Below are 23,148 nucleotides of genomic sequence, written 5' to 3'. Positions count from 1 at the left end.
AGATATCGCTAGTTTGATTTTATAATAACCTTTTAGCTTAATTAATTAAAAGGATAATAAGTAAAGAGCTACGATAAGTATATTACGCTATATTTAGTTTTCGTAATAGCCGTTAATTAAACGAAGGCCGAGCGATTAGGCGTATCGCCTAATAAGATAAGAATTTATCGCGACGATTTACTTAAACCGCTAAAGATATAAAAGGACCTAGATAAGTATTTATTAAGAAAGCGATTTAAAGAGAACGTTAGATTTAAGATTAAAGCCTTCTTACGTATTAGAGTATAGCGTATTATTAATCGCGAACGGATAAGAATAAAGCTAATTCCATTAATATAGGTCTTCGATTATAAATTCGACGAAGATAATTTCCTTATTACTTATAAGTCGCGCTTAATAGCGCGAGGAGATTTATAACTTAAAGAGTTACTCGAGAGTACTTACGTAGTTACGTTAATAATAAAATCGTTCCGTATAATAATAATTATCGTAACCTAATTCGACCTCGAAGTTAATTAGTATGACATTAAAAACGCGTTCTTTAACGCGGTAAAACCGGAAAGCGATCTTATACTTATAAAGTTATTAAACGGGTTTAAGGAAGAAGGAAAATACGCCTTCGCTATGAAAGTAGTATACGGGTTTAGAGATTTATCCTTACTTTAGTTTAAGGAGATCGAAAGTACCCTTAACCGCCTAGGACTCCAGAGCTTTCTAAAGGAGCCGTACTTATTCTATATAAAAGGACGAGAAGTCTTCGTATTAATATACGTAAACGATATATTAGTTATAAATTATAAAAGCTTAAAGGCGATAATATAAAAGGTAGCTTAAGGGTTAAAGGATACCTATAAGACGAAAGAGCTTAAACTAGTAAAGTAGTATTTAAGGATTAAGGTAATACGTAATCGTAAAGTACGAACTATAACCTTAATATACGACGCTTATATCGAAAAAATTACTAAACGCTTTAAACTAGCGGATAATAGTTAGTTTCCGATAATATTATTATTAATTACCGAGCTAGTAAAGTATATAAGCGTTACTTCGAAATAATAAGTTAAGGAATATTAAAAGAAAGTAAGGTTATTCCTTTATAGCGTAATTATAATACGCCTAAACGTCGCTTTCGTAGCGTTTTAATTATTCTATTTCTTAATTAATCTAGGACCTTAGTACTTTAAAGCGGTTAATTAAACGATTAAATACCTATATATTACTCGCTTTCTTAGCATAAGGTATAAGGATAAGAATAATAGCGCTTAAGTACTTTTAATTAATAGTAACGCTTCGTTTATAAACGATTCTAAGTTAAGAAAGTCGTTTTAAGGATACGTAATATCCTTATTTAGAGGTCCGATTATATAGAGAGCCGCTCGCTAGGATATAGTATCGATATCGACGATTAAAGCTAAATTATTCGTACTAAAGTATATAGCTAAGGAAACGATAGCTCTTAAACGTTTCTTTAGGGATATTACCTTAAAGCTAGGAGAACCTTAGAGGATATATAGCGATAATTAATAAACGATAAGACTAGTAATAAGGGAAAAAGAAAGGATTAATACTAAGCTACGTTATATAGATATATAGAATATATAGCTACGTTAGGAGTACTAAAAAGGTACCTTCGAAATAATTTACCTTCTTATTAATTAAATACTAATAAACGGACTTACGAAAGTCCTATTACGTTAATCGTTCGAGTACTTTAAAGTATTACTTAACTTATAGGATACTCGCGGAAAAGTAATTACGATAATACTTAAAGAATCGCCGTAAGTATTAACGGTACGTAAATTCTTTTCTTAATTAATTAATATATAAGTATAAAGTATTACCGTTATATAAAAATAGCTTTCCTTACCGCTAAATACCGAACTCGTATTACTCCTAGATCCTAATATAGGAAGATTATTTTAAAATAAAGAACTTAATTACGGAAATAATAAGCGGGGTTAAACTAATAAAAGATACGAATATTAACGGGTTTATTTTAATATTCGATAATTTCTTCGTATAAGCGGTCGGTTTATCGGTATAGTATTTCGTATAGGTATTACTCGAAAGAAATAGGCGCGTAAGCGCGAGCGATTTTAAATATTACTTCCTTAGAAGATTATTCTTCGTCCTTAGAAGTTTTATTTCCTTCTTTCCTTCCTTTAACGTCTTTTATTTCTATATTTAATTCTTATTCGAAGGCGATAATAGGCGAGGTTACGCTAGGTATTACGGTCGATAGGCCGGCGGAAACGTTACTTACGCTAACTAAAGTAATAAAAGGATTAGTAGGTATAAAGCTAGGAGCGGGTACGGCTACGATAATCGATAAGCCGGTAGCGGAAGGGCTTACGCTTAGCTAGGTAAATTAACCGGAGTTAATTACGCTTTGTCGTAATTTTACGGTTTCGGGTATTACGGGTATTTACTTTTCGTTTTAATAAAGCGTAAGGAGCTTCTTTATTATCGTAATAAGTTTAAAGGCTTATAATTAACGTTAGCGAGTACTAATTAACGTAAAATAAAGCTTATATATTAACCGAGAATTCGATATAAGCGACGATAAAGTAAGTAGCCGGTAGGATTAAAGCGTCGGCCTTATGTAATATTAGTTTTAGACCTCGACGCGCGGAGGTAAGAAAACCTATAAAAATACGTAGGCGTAACCGGATAAGTAGCGGTAATAACGATCGGTACTTTAGAAAGAATCGAAGTACTTTTTAATAGATTTATTTTAAGCCGTATTACGTACGTAACTTAAGTAAGGGATTATACGACGAGTTCCGTACTTTCGATTACGGATAGCCGAAGTAATTCCTAGGGTAACGGTAATAAAAGCTAAAGCGGCCGGTACGACGGGGGTATTAAACGGGACCGCCGGAACGGCCGGGTTAAAGGAAGTAACGGAAGCGGTAATAGTTCCGGAAACCGAGGAAACGCTACGGCTTCGTTCTTATTTTCGTTTTCGTTTTACGATATTATTATAAGTCGGAGTAATAATAATAACGGCCGCTTAAGTTACGTAAGTAACGGCGATATTATTAAAGAACGTAACTTAATATACGCGAATTTAGGCTTAGGTTTTACGCGAAAGAACCTTACGAATAATTAATATAACCGGGCGGTCGCTTTTTTCGATTACTTCTTCGTATAAGGAAGGGAAGTCTTTCTCGGAGGACTTCTTTTTAAAGGATTCGTCGGTAGAGACCTTAATAGCTTAGGATACGGTACCTTAAGAAGCGCGAGTAACTAAGGCTTAGGTACGTTATATTAAGGCGCTAAGTACGATTATATCGACGTCGCTTTCGTCGATAAAAAAGTCCTTAAGGGGCTAAGCGATAACTAAGGCCCCGGACCTAGGAATAAAGGATATCCTTCCGCGGCGAGTAAGGCTATCGGCCGAAGCTTTAACGCTACCTCCCGTACGAATATAAGAGGTAGGTTAAGAGCTCGCGGCAAAAAGGCCGAATATCCTTTACTTTAGCGAAGCTACGGTACCTTAGAGCGTTAATATTATCTTACGAAGCTTTTAAGTATCGGATATATTAAGAGATCGTTAATTACGGTATTATATTACTACCGATAGATAGCGAGTAAGTAATAAACGGATTATTTTAAATAACCTTTTATTTATTAATATAAAATAACTAACGGTCGCTTTATTATCCTAGGATATTTTAATATTAAAAGTAATATATTAATCGTAAATAATAACCTTTACCGTAATAAGCTAAGCTATTATCTTACGGTCGCTTAATAAAAGTATATTACGATTCGTATAATACGCGAGTTACGTTTTACGTAAATTATAAAGGAAGCGGACTTACCTTACGATAATAAATTAACGAAGCTTTATTAGTTATATTAACTTACGATCGCGTAATTAATAAAATTACTTAATTATAATTAAGGATATATACTTATAATAAATAACCTAGGGAAAAAAGGAAAAAAGAGAGGTACGTTTAATTCGAGAGCGAAAAATCCTAAATATATTTATACTTAACCGCTTTCGTAGGAGAAACGATAGAATCGGTTAATATGGATAACGCGCGTAAGCGCGCGCGATAATAATAAAAGAGATTAAATCTTAATATTAATATTAAAGTTATTATTATTATTATTATTATATTATTTATATAATTAACTACCGCTTAATCGAAAGTAAGTAATTATACGAATAATTATACGAGTAATTATTTTCATTTATAATAAACTATAGAGTATTAAGTAAGGGATACGAAGAGTATATAACTTAGGAGAAAATACTATTAGTAATAAACCGGAGTATATACGGATAAGGGGATATAAGGGAGCGCGAGATAAGGTACCTAGTAATCGATTAACCTTAACGAGGCATAACGAAACTAAGGAATAACCCCTTAGGTTATTATCGTAAGTAAAGGATTATAGTTAACCTTACTATCGTAAGCTTAACTAAGGGATATATTACGTAGGTATATACCCTTAGTAGGAATTACTTAGCTTACCTAAGCTAACTAAGTACTACTATATATACCTATAGATCGCTCTATATTCTCTAATAATTTTCCTTCTTTTCTAGTTAGTTAATATATACCTTCTTACCCTTATTTTATTACTTCCTTTACGAATAATCTATTAACCCTAGCTTAGCTCTCGCTAGCTACGTAATATAAATATACGTACCTGCTGAAACATATGAATGTCTAGGCTACTACCTACACTATAGCTACATCTATCTCTACGAAACATGTTTAGGCAGTCATCCGAGAAACGTAGCCGGGTATCTGTTGTTTACACCGAACCTTATCCCTAACGCCGAATTTCTATATATTAATAGCTCTAGATTTACATGACCGGAAAAGCCAATAGCCGTAGTGTAGCCGGCGATCTATACACATATCCAATTACACTACATTAGTGCTGGTATCACTGAGATCCCCAGACACTGTTTCGATAACACGAGTGGACTTGGGAAAAGTCCGAGCTAGGCCAAATGGCAAGAATACGCTCACTGCCACGGCCACGGGGGCTCCGTCTAAGCTGACGAGATACCACTCGTGCAAAATCAAGTATCCGGTCCGCCCTTGAGCCAGTTCGGTTACTCGGAATAGACTGCGTGCATATTAAATAGCGGCGAGATGAACAGGGCAGGGCAGCAACGATTTTGTTATACTCCCTCGCCATGCCCAGCTTCGTTGTCCTCGTTAGAAGTGTAGCGCAAATAAGGCAAAGAGAGTCATGGCCCCAAGCTGGAAGTCAATGCCACTAATCATGATATTGGTCCCCGTCTGAGGCGACTCGTGACCGCTAGCGGTTGTGGAAGCCATCGCACCGCCAATAGCTCAGTTTAGCGAAATATAATGTCGATCAGCATCAGAGTAAGATACAGGGGCTCATCTAGTCAGTAGCAATAAAAGAAGAGGAGAGGAAAGATTTTCGATAATACTCACCTAGACCACCAGCAAGATCACGTCACATAACAGGAAGACATTTATGTATAATTCGGCCAAAATCAGGCTATATTTCCGACCTAAGATAATAATAAAGCTACCCAGAATAACGTATAATACAGCCATAAAGAAGACAGGACTGATTGTGAGGGTGCTGATTTGTATCAGGAAAGCATTCTAGTTGTACGGACATTCGGCTGACCACGTACGACCGGCCCATCCTACGAGTTCGACTACGAACGAATGTTAACCTGTCTCATAAACTGCCTTTGGTGGGAATCGTACTCAAGGCGCAGAGGGAGAGCAGAACCGACGACCATCTTCTCATGCGGACTGCCTGGAAGGCGTGCCCGAAGAAGGCAATGCCGAAAAGTACACGAAAGACGATGTCGAAAGCAAGACTGGGCCGGTATCCGTATGCGAAATCAAAGCCAGGGATCTGGCTTCTCTAACAGTTATAAAGATCGCTCAAGGGTTCCGAGAGACGGTGAAGATCGCCTATAGTAGTAGGTTTCCGAAGTCCATAAGCACCGATGACACACGAGGGGAGAGACGTGGGGGAACCCATCGGACAACCACACCGAAGAGAAGGGCGGCTCAACATAGCTTATAGAAACAGAGAGCCAATAAATACCTAATCCAAATCTTGTGCTTCTGAGCTGTGCTCGATTAAGCCCCAGTGACTCGCTGTGCCGGAGGGGGATTGGAGGCTGGAGACATCTTACACGAGCAAGACCGTCGAGTTGGCGACACGACCACTCAACATCACCACAAGGAGCTTGAATTATCCACGAGGCTGAATGAGGAAGCCTATAGACATGGAGACAGTGGCGTCAGCCCAGCCCAGACACGGAATGACGGGGTGAGCGTGAGGATCCTAATCCCCACCCCTTCTCGGCCCCGGCTAGTCGACTTATATGCCCGCCTTTGGAAATATTTCTCTTCGAGTCTCGTCCGGTTCAACACAACGTCGATGCCGTTCCGCACAGTGGTAGGTATGCTGCTGCTGGCCCAGACGTGTCATTCATCGCCAAACGTTGAAATAGGATGAAATCTGGGCTAAGAAGCGAGCCGAGATGGTAACACACTTAGATTGCCTAGATATCGAGCCCAGCAGTGCTGGGTGTTGTCCAGGGGGAAGCGCGAGCGAGCGAGCGCCTAATGACGCTGTGCTTCTCGAAGAGGGGCAGCACATATGGAGTGTACTCCTCAATGACTCGCTCGGTGAACGCCTCGTGAGTATGTTGATGTTGCCTCTTGTGATTGTGGGAGCTGACCCCGTGGCGCAGGGACGGCCCCAACCATCTCGACGAGCCTTAAGGGGTAGGTAGACAGCGCGATATTAGCTAAAAGGAATGGGATTCGTTGTCGGAGAAGCGGGTGGGGGTTTGGGAGCAAGACGGGAGAGGTTGAGGTTTCAAGAATATCGGCTTGAACATTCATCCTGATAAGTTTGGTTTCCCATCGCCGTCAACTACCGGTCAGCCTGTAGGTACAATAGCTATCCTCATCGATAGGGGGTAGGTAGGTATAATATATGGAAGCATGGGTTGCGCCGCCAGAGCCCAAGGGCTGTATTTAGACGCCTGGATACCTGCCTGGGGAGACTCTATACGTAGGTATACAATACGCCTATGCGATACCGATACCTAGGTTAGGTGTGTAGTATGTTAGGTGTGCGTGAGGTGAGGTGCCTACTATACGTAGACGAAATGAAGCGGCATTGTTACGTAGGTAACGCTGTACATGTTACCTACCTACAAGGTACTTCAGAGCAGAGCACCTGGTGGATATTACGTAAGGGCGCGTTCCCAGCAGACCAGGAAACTTAACCGCCCTTACTAGGCCAGCTGCACTTCAGAAAAAACATCTTCCTTTCCCTTACAGTAGACACAAACAGCTGGATAATCACTGCATCTGCGTCTTCCTATCACATATTACCCGTCTGTGCCAAGGGCTCTCGATGATGGAGGTCCGACCGCAACACGCATCCCAAGCCCACGTTGCCTGAGGACGAGATTTCAGCCGCCACCTTCAGGCCCTCGCCATCCTGTACCTAGTTACGAAAAGTCCACCGCGTCTTCGCATCAATTCCCCCCATTCGGCCTCTCGCGAGTCAACCGGTTTCCTCTTAGCTCTTACCTCCACGTCGAGGACGATCGCCTATCTGCCGGGTCCCGAGGAAGACGAGCGTCATCTGTGTTTTCGAGACCTACCTACGTCGCCAGTGGTTCTTCTTCTACCTGAGAAGCGGAAGAACCCAGAACCCGACAACGCCGTGGTGGCTCCATCGGGACTGTCATAAGACAATCTGGAGGGCGTGGAATCCATACCCCGATCATCCAATCCGACACTCTGTAACTACTCACACCGCGCGTAAGCTCGGATGCCAGCACCCTAGGCCGGGGCCAGAGCACAGATAAGGCCTCGCCCAAGACAAAGATGCCTGCCGGAGGACCCAGCGAAAAGTTATCACATAGATCGGTGTACTAAAAGGTAATTGCGTACAGGAACAACTGTTGCTTGCACTTATATGTGACAGAACTTCGCTCCAACAGTGTGTTCCCAGGTGGGGCTTGCAAGGGTAAGGCTGCGTAAGGCCTATCACGAGCAGTAAGACGCCGACAAGGGCGCGAGTTCAGCTTCATCCAATGCTACCGTGACCACACTATTTCGCGGAATAGGTTACCGTTCTGCGACCGAAGCGGGATGCCCACCGAAGCTGCGGGAACTAAATAAGCTTGACCCTACCATGGAAGCCGGTGGATATCCTCTTGGGGATTTCCTCTCGTTCTCGAAGCGTTAGGTATAGAGAGCGCGCCGGGCATCTTGTTAGTGCATACCGTCGAGATTGGTGGTCCAGCGCTGCCAGTCTTTCTTCGCTGGTTCGGCAAACTACGACCATGGCGGATTATGCGGTCGAGAAGGGGGAATCAACCCAGACACCGGGTGCCCGAGATGTCGAGATAGGACTGTCCAAAGGATCCACCTCGTTGGTAGAAACGAGTGAAGCCGGCGATATTGAGGACCAATTCAGAGAACCGAAGTCATCCTTCTGGACGAAGCTATCTGACCACGGAGTCGAGATGCGCGGCGCCGAGCCGGTACCGGTCGAGAAGCGGACTGATACGCGATACGTCAACGTCTTTACCGTCTTCGCCACGTCGATGACGAGCCTACTGCCGTAAGTGTGCTCAGTGTCGTAGAGAACAATGGAAATGGAGGAGCACAGAAAGGGACGCAAAGCTGAGGGCACCTCACTACAGGATCGGTATCGGCTCCGCGACGACCCTCGGCTTCGGAATGTCGCTACGCGACGCGGCGCTGATGATCGTTTTCCTCCAGTTCCTATTCGGAGTCCCCGCTGCATATATCATCACCATCGCGCCTCGAACAGGTATGCGGCAGATGATCCAGTCGCGGTACTGCTTCGGGTAAGCCACCCAACCTAACTCCTCCCCCTTTCCTTTCTCCAATTGCGGGAACCCATCGGCCCCTTAGTTTTGCGTAGAGGAGAAGGACGAACCACACAACTGACGCCGGAGGGGTGGCGGCCTTCCCGTTCCCTCGTTTGAATTTTAGGAAATACTGCAACATCCTGACCTCCGTCGTCGTAACCCTCACCGTCGGTGGCTTCGGTGTCACAGGCAGCATCAACGGAGCGCAGTGTCTTGCGGCCGTGCGCCCAGGAACGCTACCGGTCGAGGGCGCCATCGCCATCATCATGGTGTTGTCGCTCGCCATCGGCTTCATGGGTTACCGCGTGATGCACCTGTTCACGCGCTGGGCGTGGATCCCCACGCTCGCCGCCATCATCGTGCTCGTCGTGTGTGCGAGCCCACAGCTCGCTCAGCAGGCCCCCGCGCGCATCCGCCACGCACAGGACTACCTAGGCATGGTCGCCTTCGCCGCCGGCAACATGGTCACCTGGGGTAACGTCGCTGGCGACTACGCTTGCTACATGCCGCCGACGGCCCCGCGCCTCCGTCTCGCCGTCTATTGTCTCCTCGGTATCGCATTGCCCTTCTCCCTGCTTATGGTGCTCGGCGCCGCCATCGGCGGCGCGGTGTTTGCCATCCCCACTTGGGCTGCCGCGTACCGGGCTGGTGGCGTCGGCGCCGTCATTGGGCATATCCTGATCACGCGGCTCGGCGACTTCGGCCGGTTCGTGCTCGTAGTGCTCGGTATCTCAGTGCTTGCGACATGCGGCCGCGACGTGTACACGATCTCGTTCAACCTGACGGCGGTGGCGCCAGCACTACGACGTGTGCCACGCATCGTGCTCTCAGTCGTGGCGACGGCGGCAATCATCGCAGTCGCGATCCCGGCGTCGCAGTCCTTCGTGCGGTCCGTGACCGCCTTCCTCAGTATCATCGGCTACTACGCTGGCGCGTCGGTCACCTGCTTCCTCGTCGAGTTCCTCTGGTTCCGGGGCGGCGACCCGGCGAGCTTTGACCCGCGCATCTGGGACGACGGCCGCGCGCTGCCGACCGGCCTGAGCGCGCTCGCGTCCGTCCTCATCGCCTGGGCCTTCATCATACCCTCGATGGCGGCCGACTGGTACACGGGCCCGATCGCCGAGAAGACGGGCGACCTCGGCTTCGAGTTCGCCGTCGTCGTCGCGTTCCTAGCGTACATGGCCTTGCGGTCGTTAGAGATAAAGATTCGCGGGCGTCTGTGAGGCCGAGATAGATAACTACTACGTAGAGCATGGGAGTACTCTGGTTAAATTGTGTCACGGCATTTCTGGCTCGGGATATGGGATAGAGCAAGGCGATCGGGATATCTTAGTGTTGGGCTCAATGGTAATACTCAGTATTTAATGCCTACTTCCGTCTTCACTTTCGGCAGCTGTAACCTGAGCACTTGTAGATCCTGCATAGTCATGTTACCTAGATGTTACCCTCTGCGACTCACTCGCCCCTAATGCGAGAGTTCTCCGTCTCCATGGTCTCTCTCTCTGCCTGGGGTGGCGTACCAGCACAAGCACAAGATCAAACTGAGGCCCTCCTGTTTGGCCTCTCTTTCAGTTGAGCGAGCTGCCACGTACGTTCCGCTGTGTCTAAGACCCCCCCGTCACATCCGATTGCTCTAGCCGAGTTAGCCTAGACCTGGTTCACCCCGAATCAAAACGACTTGCTTTCCCAGCATAGGTATCTAAAGCCGGCTGGCGAACAGGTATAGATTGTAGCCAGGACCATAGACCCGCGTTTCTTGGAAACTTAGGTAGTACCGCTTTGTCTGACTCCCTCCTTGGCTGAATACGCAGCCTCTGAGAGGGCCAGGCCGGATGGACAAGTACAACGGGTTGCTCTGCCGAGTCTAGTCCCCGGTCATCACTATTTGCGCGGTTCATAGAGGCTACCGGAGCCTCGTTTCTCACTTGCAACGAATAGGAGCAGGGTATCACCCGCCATTCTTACATCATGCTGTGAAACGAGTAGGTACACATATGCACTCCCGACGACAGGCGGAGGATTACGCCCAGTTCTGCACCTCCCAAAGTTCCTTACCCGCCCCTGTTTTCCAGTTCCCGTGTTCCATTTACCCCTAGGAGTCGTGACGCCGGCCGAACGAACGTATGCCGTCCCCCCGCCTTACGAGGAAATGGGAGAGCACGCATAGCAGTGGACCAGAAGCAGCACTGCGGATGGCATGAGCCACCAACTATGGTTATCTGCTCCCAAGCACATCAAAGCCCAGTTCCAGAGCCTAATTCACGGCCGCTCTGCCTATCTTCCCTCTTACCAACGCCGCGTGGGCTCACTTCGCTAGTTTCCGAACGGCGTTGAAGAGAGGTATGCCGCCCCAAGCCCGGCGTCGGGTCCAGTACAGGCCCAGAACGCCCGCGAGCACGGGGCCGCACAGCGCCGCGACGAAGCCGCGAACCAGGACTCTTCCCTGGTGGTCGCTCTTGGCGACGACTTCAGAATACCGCTCGTTGCCGAAGCTCACGCGCGAGTACTTGGTCTGCCAGCCGAGGCGCGGCACGTGGACGGAGAGGAACTCCTCGAGGAACTTGCGCAGGCGGTACGCCGGGCTCAGGACGGAGGCGCGCATCTCGACGTAGTTCTGCAGCGCGAGGTCGTTGATGGCGTGGGCGTCGACGGTGCGGAGCGCCGAGTACTCGGCGAGCGCGGAGCTCCGCCGGAAGGCCACGTCCGCCGAGTGCTCGGCGCCGTCCGGCCGGTTGCTCTCGCCGGCCGCGTGCTTGTCCAGGATCGAGAAGAGTATGCGCACGTCCTCGAACCCGGCGTTCATGCCCTGCCCGTAGAAAGGGACCATCGCGTGTGCTGCGTCCCCCACGATGACGGCAGAGTGCGAGAAGTGGTACGGCTGGCACTTGATGCTAATCAGGGGCAGGTGCGGATTCGACTCGAACGAAGAGACGAGCTCGTCTGGCTCGATGAGCGATGTCACGCCGGGGAAATGCTGGTCGAAAAACGCCGGCACCTTGGATGAGTCTGCCTCCAACCTCGAGACCTCGGCGCCCGGCAGAAACAGGGTGCAGGTGAAAGAGCCGTCCTTGTGCCGGTCAGCGGTATTGCCATAGAGGGCTTCGGATAAGGGGGTAGAAGGGGGAGGAAGGGGGTTTGCATGCCTGACTGGGGATGGCGATGAACATAAACTGCTTGCCCGGCCAAATATGAAGGTGGTTGGGAGATATTCGGAACTTGGATTTCTGGTCGCTCCCATCATGTGGCTCGATCTGAAATTCGCACCACAGCGTGTCGATGTACTCTTGCTGATAGTTCATCCTCGTGTACTTCATGAGGTGGTATCGTACGGCGGAATGAGCCCCGTCGGCGCCTATCATGAAATCGAATGTGGCTTCGACCTCCTCTGTCGGGTCAGAAGAGTCTGGGTGTTGGACCTCGAACCAGGCTCGGCGCTGCTTGAAGTCGGCCCCGGTGAGCTTGTGGTTGAAGAAGAACTTGACGTTCGGCATCGCCTCGAGAGTGTCCAGCAGCTGCTTGTTGAGGTCGGCCCTGTCAGCGGCGAAAATCGTCTACTCTAGCAAGTCAATACGACACAAGCTTTGTGCTTCTGGGCAAGTTCCATTACCCTTCCGTGAATATCGTAATCCTGAGGCTCCTCATACAGCTCGCCTGACGGGCGCCTGCCGTGGATCATCCTGCCTCGCATGGGGATGGTCGCGGCCAAGACGCGGTCGAGGAGTCCTTGGTCCGCATGCCGCATAGCATTGATGCCCCTCTCGGACAGGGCGAGGTTGATAGACTTGGTGAAGTTCAGCGGCGTCGTTGAGGGATCTCGAAGATCTGCCCTGCCATCATTAGCCTGGGTCGAAGGCCAGAGGTATGCGGCTTCGTCGTCGCCCGGGGGGATGGCGGTTGCGCCGAAACGAGAAAAGCCGCCTCGCAAACCGGAGTCCACTTACCACTTCGAAGCTCGTAGATCTCGACATCGTGGCCCCTCTTGGCCGCATAGAGCGCAGCCAGAGACCCTACGGGACCGGCGCCGACTACCACATACCTCTGATTCGCCATGGCTGATTCATCCGACGCTGGGGAGAAGCTGATACCGCTCTTGGTCTTTGGATGACTTTGCTTCCATCTCCCTCGCAGCCGACCCAGATATCCGTCCGTCGGAGCGCCGCTTTTCGGTGGATGACAAAGTCGAGATGGTCAGATTATCATACCGAATGCCTGGTAAGCCCGAAACTAAGCGGCAGACCCCAATCTGGTCCGCTTCTGCTAATGAAATATCACTATCGAAGATGGCGAAAGGATGGCCTGTTAAGGGTTATATGAACTAAACCGAAGTTGGAGAATACGCCACAGATGCAGGTCTGCATTCGGTGGGTACCTGTAGGCACATCAGGTAGGTACCTACTTTGTACCTACATGTAAGCACCCGATACGCTTATATGAATTTGCTCAACCAAAATACTCATAGGACGAGCAAAATGCCTTCTTAAGAGGATATTCCGCTGCCAGGCCCGCTGAGAGGAATCTGATAACGATTAAACCCGGCGTTGCGCAAAGCGGGGCGAGAACAGCCCGGCAAGGAGAAGGAATGGTTTCGGCTTTTTTTACGGGGTATTAGCGCTGAGGGAAGTCCCTTGGTCGCGGGTCTGCGCCTTTCCAGGACCAACGAGAAGAATGAATACTACGTCGTACTCGGCACTCTCTGCCCATCTCGACGAGATCCGAAAAATCCACAAACCAAATACCTAAATCCACACGCCTCGTCGCAGAGCATCAACCCCGACATCACCATTCTTCTCTCCCTTTTGCCTCAGCAGTATCTCATTCTGCCGAATAGGTGTAGCGTCGGCACACAGTCTCGTCTTCTTCCTGACTTTCCTCGACCGCCATCCCTTCCGCTATGACCGAACCGCCGGCTAAGAAAAAGTGCCTGGGAGCCGGGTGCGAGAATGACGCCTCCGCCCTGCAATGTCCCACCTGCCTGAAGCTGGGAATCAAGGACAGCAACTTCTGCTCGCAGGACTGCTTCAAGAAGAATTGGGTCCGTACGCTCCCGCCTCGGATCCCGCCCTGGATCCCGCCCTGCTGCTCGAGGCTGACTCTGCCGCGCGGTCCATAGAACGAGCACAAGGCCCTGCACAAGATCGCGCAAGGCAAGACGTTGAACGGTATTCTTGATAAGATCATCACCCCCAAGGTCGTCTCTAAACCTGATCCAGCGACCGGTGTCTACAACCCTTTCCCCGCCTTCGCATACACCGGAACCCTACGGCCGGTCTACCCCCTGTCCGAAAGGCGCCCCGTCCCGAAGTCGATACCGCATCCCGACTATGCCGAGACCGGTTTCCCGAAGAGCGAGCGCTTCGTGAATCGGAACAAGGTCGACATACTCGATGCCCAGGGACAGGAGGCCATGCGAAAGGTGTGTGTGCTGGGCCGAGAAGTCCTGGATATTGTCGCCGCCGAGGTAAGACCCGGCGTCACGACGGACTACCTCGACGAGGTCTGCCATAAGGCTTGCATAGAACGAGGGGTAAGCCAGCTTCTCTCGGCCCCGGCGCGCAAAGGCCGGTCGGAACTAATCGCCACAGGCATATCCGTCGCCCTTGAACTACAACAATTTCCCCAAGTCCTTCTGCACCTCGGTCAACGAAGTGATCTGCCACGGCATTCCCGATCAACGAGTGCTCGTAGATGGCGATATCATCAACCTAGACGTCTCGCTTTACCACGGGGGCTACCATTCGGATCTGAACGAAACCTACTACGTCGGCGATAAGGCGAAAGCTAACCCCGACGCGGTTCGCGTGGTAGAAACGGCGCGAGAATGTCTCGACGAGGCAGCCAAGCTTATCAAGCCAGGCACGTTGATACGAGAGTTCGGAAATATCATTGAGAAGCACGCCAAGTCGCGGAATTGCAGCGTGATAAGAACGTACTGTGGCCATGGCGTTAACAGTTTGTTCCACTGCCCGCCTAGCATCCCCCACTACGGGAGGAATAAGGCTGTGGGAGAGTGCAAGCCCGGCATGACCTTTACTATTGAGCCGATGATTGCGCTGGGCAAGTACCGAGACATCACCTGGCCCGACAACTGGACCAGCACCACGATCGATGGCAAGTTGACTGCGCAGTTCGGTGAGTAGAACCCGCGGCCGGCGTCCCGACTCGCTCGGGGTCATATTACTTACGCCGGCTAACTCCCCATACAGAGCATACCTTCCTCGTAACGGAGACTGGGGTGGAGGTGCTCACCGCGCGGACCGAGAGCTCGCCCGGGGGAGCTATCCCGATGCCTACGGTGGAAAACAGCTCGAGTAGCAGTTGATAGTGGGGGTAGCTGGATCAGACAGCGGCGCCATGTGCTACATCCCTCGCACCCGGGTGTTCGGCGCATAGCCGAAGGGGCAAACGGTGACAGGAACGATATAGGATTCTCACGAGTCTACGGTCTCAACGTGTAGGAGGTGACACAGGTTCGTGCAGAAGGCGTCTGCATATAATATAGACAAGACCGCATGCGCGAGGTGGCGAGCCGCCAGAACTAGTAGTGATTGGGCGGGGCGTGATAGCGATGATTGTAGCTGCGTAGCATGACCACTATTCCGAACGATCGGCGGCGAGGTACAGCAACTGGGGAGATGTTAGAGCTCTCTCTCCCTAGTCCGTCCACTTGGCACCTCACTCCAGCGTTCCGATTATCGAATAACCCCGGATTTGCAGTCCGGGCCAATCACCGGCCCTTATGTGGATCCTCAGGCATCCAGAATGGAGGCCTGTGATTGGTGGAATTGAAGAAAAACACACAACAGCTAACTGTTCGTAAAACGCTGTATTTAAGCCCTTTTAGGTTCAGTTTTTACACCTTCTGTGGGCGCGCAAGCACGTAATCGGTCACGTGCAGCCACAGGGTGAGCCCTGCCCTAGCGAGGGCTAATCGGGATATAAAAGGCACGTAAAACGGCTCTAAAAGGCCACGTAGATAACTGCAATTCAATTAACTGTTCACCCTTTCCTTAGATGGCCATATGGTAGCACCTCATACGTTTCGTAAGCTTATTACTACGCTATTTTACTGTTATCTGACCACCTGCGCTACGGAGGTAATTAGGTAACGAAAGCTCCGATAGACGAGCGGCCTGGGGGTGACCGTATAACCACGATTGACGGCAGAGAGAGGTTATCGACAAGCTAAACGATTAGATCGCGAGGATGGCCACGAGGATGGCCACGAGATCACAAGACAAGGCAAGGAAAAGGGCAAGAAGAAGAAGCCCTCGTGGAACCAACAAGGAGAGCCCCTCTGTTTCAACTATAAGGAGTATGGGCATAAGGCTAAGGACTGCCCGAAACCGCTAAAGGAACGAAAGGGCAAGGGTAACGGCGGCGGTAATAGTAACGGCGATAGCGCCCCCGGCGGATTAAGGGGCGGTTCGAAATAACCGTCGACGTAATATACTACGTACATACCGTATACGCTACCCTAATTCGGTTATTACGATAGCGGAGGCGGGGTATATCGAACGAGGATAGATACGGTAGAGCTCTTTAGGCTAGTAAGCGCTCATAATAAACTACGCCGTAAAAAGGACCCTAAATAAAAGCCTATTCTTATTAACCCCGGTAGTAACCTAATTATAGTTAACCCGTTAAAGGGCGAGCGGCCCGTAAAGCCTTTAAGAATTAACTACGGAACGGAGGCTAACGCTTATAAGGATTACCTACTTTTCGATATAGGAGCTAACGTTTACGTTACGAACGATTTAAGAAATTTAAACCCGAGAACGGTAGTAACGTTATTACCGGGTTACGTTATTAATACGGAAGGAGGCCTTATAAACGTTACGAAAATAAGTAAGGCTACTTATTACCTTACCGGCGACGACGGGGGATATAACCAAGCGTAGTTAAATTATACGTTATTTATTAGCTCCTTTTTAGTTAAGATCTTTTTAGGAGAGTTATTTTATCGTAGCGGAGGCTAACTAGATAAGAATAATATTATAAACCTTAACAGGACCGTCCTAACGACCCTAAACCCCGAGAAACGAGGTTTCTTATTATAGGAATATAAGAAAAAGGAGCCGAAACTTCTCCCCTTTAAACGGTACTAAGGGGACGCGCTAGGGTACTAACTCGGTAAGCTTAGCGAGATATTATAAGCGATATTAATATAGCTAGACGATAATACCATAAAGTAATTAATATTATAGTATCGCCGCTTTTATTATCCTAATACGGAGAGACTTATATAAACCATTAAAAGGTCGATAGGAATCGACCTAGACTTAGTACTTATAAAAACGGTGCCTTATGTAGTAGTGCGGTAAGACATGCCCTCTTGATGTATTACGTGATACGCTACGATAGGCCTTATGCCTATATAGAGTAACCATAGCTCCCGTAAGTACGGGATATGCCATGCTTATTATCGAGTTTATTACCTAGTTAGATTATTATTTTTATTATTTTTACCTTAATTAAAGATTCGTTTTTATTATTAGATTCGTCGTTCTCCGATTAGTATATTTACCTTAGTTATAGGCGCTTAAGTTACTTCGTCGTACCGCTATAGCCGAATAAGTAACTTTTACGTTTTGCTTTTTTTCTTTCCTTATCTCTTATACCTTCGGGTTAGCGATTACTACCTCTTTACGACTAAGGGGTATAGTTAAGATACGATAACTATATTAAATTCCTTGCCTTTCGATTAGTATAGCGATATTAATTTTATCTATCTTAGATTATCGTACGTATTATAGTCTTCGATAGAATATACTTTCGAGTAAATATATCCGGGTCTTTAATATCGCGTACGCTTTGTTCTTCCTTAGTAGCGACTACCCTGTAACTTTTTCGACCCCTTAACCTTTAGTTTACGGAGTTTTTATTACGCTATTAGGATTTAGAGGATACCGATCGCCGTCGGCGCCGCTATTTAACCCGCGAGGTAGTCCGCGTTTTACGTTAAATAAAGTATCCCGCCTTATGGTTATTTATTTACTATAGGGAGGTACGTATAAGCCCGGGAACCTTTATTACGATATTATTACTATTAGGATAATACCTAGCCCTTAATACTTATAACGCCATTAAGCTATCGATACTACGATATAATACGACGACTAAACCGCGTTTATACCGATTAAGATATCCTTCGTATCGTTATTTACCTACTTATACGGAGGAACCCGTAAGCCTAGGAAACTATCGTCGTAATACTACCGCTACTAGGGATAATACTTAGCCTTCGATACTAACCGCTCCCTCGAACCGCTAGTAGTATAGTATATCTTACGCGAATAAATAACGCTTTTAACGATTAAGGCAGCCCCTTTATAGTTACCTACCTATTATATAGAGGACGTACGAGCGCCTTAATATAAATTACGATAACTTATACGACCCGTTACTCCCTTATTAATACTAAGGGCGGATAAAGGCTAATAGTAATTATGCCTTAATCGATCTTACGATAGCTTCTTTTTCCTTCTAAACCTATTAATCGATATAGATTAAATATATAAATATATTACGTAGCTGGCGAGAGCTAAGCTAGGGTTAATAGATTGTTCGTAAAGGGAGTAATGGAATGAGGATAAGAAGGTATATATTAACTAACTAGAAAAGAAGGAAAGTTACTAGAGAATATGGAGCGATCTATAGGTATATATAGTAGTACTTAGCTAGCTTAGGTAAGCTAGGTAGTTCCTACTAGGGGTATATACCTACGTAATATATCCCTTAGTTAAGCTTACGACGGTAAGGTTAATTATAGTCCTTTGCTTACGATAATAGCCTAAGGGGTTGTTCCTTAGTCTCGCTATACCTCGTTAAGGTTAATCGATTACTAGGTGCCTTATCTCGGGCTTCCTTATATTTCCTTATCCGTATATGCTCCGGTTTATTACTAGTAATATTTTCTCCTAAGTTATATATTCTTCGTACCTCCTACTTAGTACTCTATAGTTTATTATAAATGAAAATAATTACTCGTATAATTATTCGTATAATTATTCGCTTTCGATTAAGCGGTAATTAGCTATATAGGTAATATAGTAATAGTAATAGTTCTAGTATTAATACTAGGATTTAATCTCCTTTATTACTATCGCGCGCGCTCGCGCGCGTTACCTATGCTAATCGATTCTACCGTTTCTCTTACGAAGGCGGTTAAGTATAAATATATTTAGGATTTCTCGCTCTCGAATTAAGCGTGCCTCTCTCTCTTTCTTTCTTTCCTAGGTTATTTATTATAGGTATATATTCCTAACTATAATTAAGTAATTCCATTAATTACGCGATCGTAAGCTAATATAATTAATAAAGCTTCGCTAATTTATTATCGTAAGGTAAGTCTACTTCTTTTATAATTTACGTAAAGCGTAGTTCGCGTATTATACGAATCGTAATATACTTCTATTAAGCGACCGTAGAATAATAGCTTAGCTTATTACGGTAAGGGTTATTATTTACGATTAATATATTACTTTTAATATTAAAGTATCCTAGGATAATAAAGCGACCGTTAGTTATTTTATATTAATAAATAAGAGATTATTCGAAATAATCCGTTTATTACTTATTCGTTATTTACCGGTAATAATATAGTACCGTAATTAACGATCTTTTAATATATCCGATATTTAAAAGTTTCGTAAGATAATATTAGCGCTTTAGGGTATCGTAGCCTCGTTAAAGTAAAGGATATTCGGCCTTTCCGCCGCGAGTTCTTAGCTTACCTTCCGTATTCGTACGGGGGATAGCGTTAAAGCTTCGGCCGGTAGCCTTATTCGTTACGGAAGGATACCCTTTACTCCCGGGTCCGGGGCCTTAGTTATCGCTTAACTTCTTAAGGATCTTTTTATCGACGAAGGCGACGTCGATATAATCGTACCTAGCGTTTTAGTATAACGTACCTAGGCCTTAGTTATTTACGTTTCTTAAGGTATCGTATCCCGAGCTATTAAGGTTTCTACCGACGAATTTTTTAAAGAAAAGTTTTCCGAGAAAGACTCCTTCTTTTTATACGAGGGAGTAGTTAAGGAAGGCGACCGCCCGGTTATATTAATTATTCGTAAGGTTTTTTCGCGTAAAATCCGAGCTTAGACTCGCGTATATTAAATTACGTCCTTTAGTAATATCGCCGTTATTTATATAATTTAAGCGGCCGTTATTATTATTATTCCGATTCGTAATAATATCGTAGGACGAGAACGAAAATAGGAACGAGGCCGTAGCGTTTCTTCGGTTCCCGGAGTTATTATCGTTCCCGTTACTTTCTTTAGCCCGGTCGTTCCGGCGGTTCCGTTTAATACTTTCGTCGCGCCGGCCGCTCCCGCTTTTATTACCGTCGCCCTAGGAATTACCTCGGCCTTTCGTAATCGAAAGTACGGAATTCGCCGTATAGTTCCTTACTTAAGCTACGTACGTAATACGGCTTAGAATAAGTTTATTAAAGAGTACTTCGATTTTTTTTAAAGTACCGGCCGTTATTACCGTTACTTATCCGGTTACGCTTACGTACCTTTATAAGTATTCTTACTTCCGTACGCCGAGGTCTAAAGTTAATATTATATAAGGCCGACGTTTTAATTTTACCGGCTATTTATTTTATCGTCGCTCGTATCGAGGGTTTTATCGATATATAAGCTTTATTCCGCGTTATTTAATACTCGTTAACGTTACTTATAAGCCCTTAAGTTCGTTACGATAATAAAGGAGCTCCTTACGCTTTATTAAGACGGAAAGTAAATATCCGCGATACCTAAGATCGTAAAGTTACGACGAGGCGTAGTTAATTCCGGTTAGTTTACCTAACTAAGCGTAAGCCCTTCCGTTACCGGCCTATCGATTACCGTAGTCGTATCCGCCTTTAGCTTTATACTTACTAGTTCTTTTATTACTTTAACTAACGTAAGTAGCGTTTCCGCCGGCCTATCGACCGTAATACCTAGCGTAGCCTCGCCCGTTATCGCTTCCGAATAAGAGTTAAATATAAAGATAAAAGACGTTAAAGGAAGAAAAGGGGGAAAGGAAACTTCCGAGGACGAAAAGTAATCTTCTAAGGAAATAATATTTAAGATCGCTCGCGCTTACGCGTTTATTTCTTTCGAATAATATTTATACGAAGTACTATACCGATAGGCCGACCGCTTATACGAGGAAATTATCGAATATTAAAACGAACCCGTTAGTATTCGTATTTTTTATTAATTCGACCGCGCTTATTATTTCCGTAGTTAAGTTCTTTATTTTAAAGTAGCCTTCTTATATTAGAATCTAGGAGTAATACGAGTTCGGTATTTAACGGTAAGGAGAGCTATTTCTATATAGCGGTAATACTTTATACTTATATATTAGTTAATTAAAGGGAAAATTTACGTACCGTTAGTATTTATAGCGACTCTTTAAGTATTATCGTAATTACTTCTCCGCGAGTATCCTATAGGTTAAGTAATACTTTAAAGTATTCGAACGACTAACGTAGTAAAGCTTTCGTAAGTCCGTTTACTAGCATTTAATTAATAGGGAGGTAAATTATTTCGAAGGTACCTTTTTAGTACTCCTAGCGTAATTATATATTTTATATATTTATATAACGTAGCCTGGTATTAATCCTTTCTTTCTTCCCTATTATTAATCTTATCGTTTATTAGTTATCGTTATATATCCTTTAAGGTTCTCTTAGCTCTAGGGTAATATTCTTAAAGAAACGTTTAAGAGCTATCGTTTCTTTAGCTATATACTTTAGTACGAGTAATTTAACTTTAGTTATCGATATCGATACTATATCCTAGCGAGCGGCTTTCCATATAATCAGATCTTTAAATAGGGATATTACGTATCCTTAAGACGACTTTCTTAACTTAGAATCGTTTATAAACGAAGCGTTATTACTAATTAAGAGTACCTAAGCGTTATTACTTTTATCCCTATACCTTATGCTAAGGAAACGAATAGTATATAAGTATTTAATCGTTTAATTAACCGTTTTAAAGTATTAAGGTCCTGGATTAGTTAGGAAATGGGATAGTTAGGACGTTACGAAAGCGACGTTTAGGCGTATTATAATTACGTTATAGAGTAGTAATCCTACTTTCTCCTGGTATTCCTTAACTTATTATTTCGAAGTAACGCCTATATACTTTATTAGCTCGGTAATTAGTAGTAGTATTATCGGAAACTAATTATTATCCGTTAGTTTAAAGCGTTTAGTAATCTTTTCGATATAAGCGTCGTATATTAAGGTTATAGTTCGTGCTTTGCGATTACGTATTACCCTAATCCCTAAATACTACTTTACCGGTTTAAGTTCTTTCGTCTTATAGGTATTCTTTAACCCCTAAGCTATCTTTTATATTATCGCCTCTAAGCTTTTATAGTTTATAATTAATATATCGTTTACGTATATTAGTACGAAGATTTCTCGTTCTTCTATATAGAATAAGTACGGCTTTTTTAAAGAGCTCTGGAGTCTTAGGCGGTTAAAGGTACTTTCGATTTCCTTGAACTAGAGTAGGGGTAAATCTCTAAACCCGTATATTACTTTTATAGCGAGGGTATATTTTCCCTTTTCCTTGAATCCGTTTAGTAACTCTATAGGTATAAGGTCGTTTTCCGGTCTTACTACGTTAAGGAACGCGTTTTTAATGTTATATTAATTAACTTCGAGGTCGAATTAAGCTACGATAGCTATTATTATACGGAATAATTTTACTATTAACGTAGTTACGTAAGTACTTTCGAATAATTCTTTAGGCTATAAATCTCCTCGCGTTATTAAGCGCGACTTATAGGTAGTAAGGAAATTATCTTCGTCGAATTTATAGTCGAAGATTTATATTAATAGAATTAGCTTTATTCTTATCCGTTTACGATTAATAATACGTTATACTTTAATACGTAAGAAGGCCTTAATCTTAGATCTAGCGTTTTCTTTAAATCGCTCTTCTAATAAATACTTATTTAAATCCTTTTATATCTTTAGCGGTTTAAGTAGATCGTCGCGGTAAATTCTTATCTTATTAGGCGATACGTTTAATCGCTCGGCCTTCGTTTAATTAACGGCTGTTACGAAAACTAAGTATAGCGTAATGTACTTATCGTAGCTCTTTACTTATTACCCTTTTAATTAATTAAGCTAGAAGGTTATTACGAAATCGAGTTAGCGATTTCTTAGGAGGTTATTCCTAGCCGTTAGGTTACCCGATGTTACGTAAACTCTAATACTTAAGCTACTTATTACTTTATTCTTTTCCGGG

At 45.1% G+C, this 23,148-nt stretch overlaps 5 protein-coding genes across 5 annotated transcripts; 2 read left to right on the top strand and 3 right to left on the bottom strand.

Annotated features, from left to right (window-relative positions):
- Window positions 1-4,889: 4,889 nt before the first annotated feature.
- On the bottom strand, window positions 4,890-6,201 carry GGS23DRAFT_607821 (RTA1-domain-containing protein; the record flags this gene model as incomplete). The annotated part of the gene is made up of 6 exons (XM_051520111.1): window positions 4,890-5,086; window positions 5,252-5,326; window positions 5,462-5,589; window positions 5,623-5,668; window positions 5,721-5,881; window positions 6,161-6,201. 6 exons carry the CDS (start codon window positions 6,199-6,201, stop codon window positions 4,890-4,892), a joined length of 648 nt encoding a protein of 215 aa, XP_051367652.1.
- A 2,014-nt stretch (window positions 6,202-8,215) lies between these two features.
- On the bottom strand, window positions 8,216-9,009 carry GGS23DRAFT_345400 (uncharacterized protein). Its single transcript, XM_051513084.1, has one exon. It carries the CDS (start codon window positions 8,803-8,805, stop codon window positions 8,347-8,349), a length of 459 nt encoding a protein of 152 aa, XP_051367651.1. The 5' UTR covers window positions 8,806-9,009; the 3' UTR covers window positions 8,216-8,346.
- GGS23DRAFT_587698 (uncharacterized protein) lies at window positions 8,597-10,345 on the top strand. The gene is made up of 3 exons (XM_051517500.1): window positions 8,597-8,619; window positions 8,781-8,869; window positions 9,018-10,345. The coding sequence occupies exons 2-3, from the start codon at window positions 8,835-8,837 to the stop codon at window positions 10,114-10,116; spliced, it is 1,134 nt and encodes a 377-aa protein (XP_051367650.1). The 5' UTR covers window positions 8,597-8,619; window positions 8,781-8,834; the 3' UTR covers window positions 10,117-10,345.
- Window positions 10,346-10,768: 423 nt separating this feature from the next.
- Window positions 10,769-13,289, bottom strand: GGS23DRAFT_587695 (FAD/NAD(P)-binding domain-containing protein). The gene is made up of 4 exons (XM_051517499.1): window positions 12,835-13,289; window positions 12,501-12,715; window positions 12,037-12,444; window positions 10,769-11,960 (listed from the first exon to the last, which is right to left on the bottom strand). The coding sequence occupies exons 1-4, from the start codon at window positions 12,941-12,943 to the stop codon at window positions 11,199-11,201; spliced, it is 1,494 nt and encodes a 497-aa protein (XP_051367649.1). The 5' UTR covers window positions 12,944-13,289; the 3' UTR covers window positions 10,769-11,198.
- On the top strand, window positions 13,285-15,727 carry GGS23DRAFT_587690 (methionine aminopeptidase). Its single transcript, XM_051517498.1, has 5 exons — window positions 13,285-13,925; window positions 14,004-14,052; window positions 14,104-14,417; window positions 14,476-15,022; window positions 15,097-15,727. The coding sequence occupies exons 1-5, from the start codon at window positions 13,785-13,787 to the stop codon at window positions 15,210-15,212; spliced, it is 1,167 nt and encodes a 388-aa protein (XP_051367648.1). The 5' UTR covers window positions 13,285-13,784; the 3' UTR covers window positions 15,213-15,727.
- Window positions 15,728-23,148: the final 7,421 nt, after the last annotated feature.

Source organism: Durotheca rogersii (genome assembly GCF_024521655.1).
Source record: "Durotheca rogersii strain YMJ 92031201 chromosome Unknown GGS23scaffold_39, whole genome shotgun sequence".
Classification (NCBI taxonomy): domain Eukaryota; kingdom Fungi; phylum Ascomycota; class Sordariomycetes; order Xylariales; family Xylariaceae; genus Durotheca; species Durotheca rogersii.
This window is presented reverse-complemented; position numbering and strand designations above follow the sequence as displayed.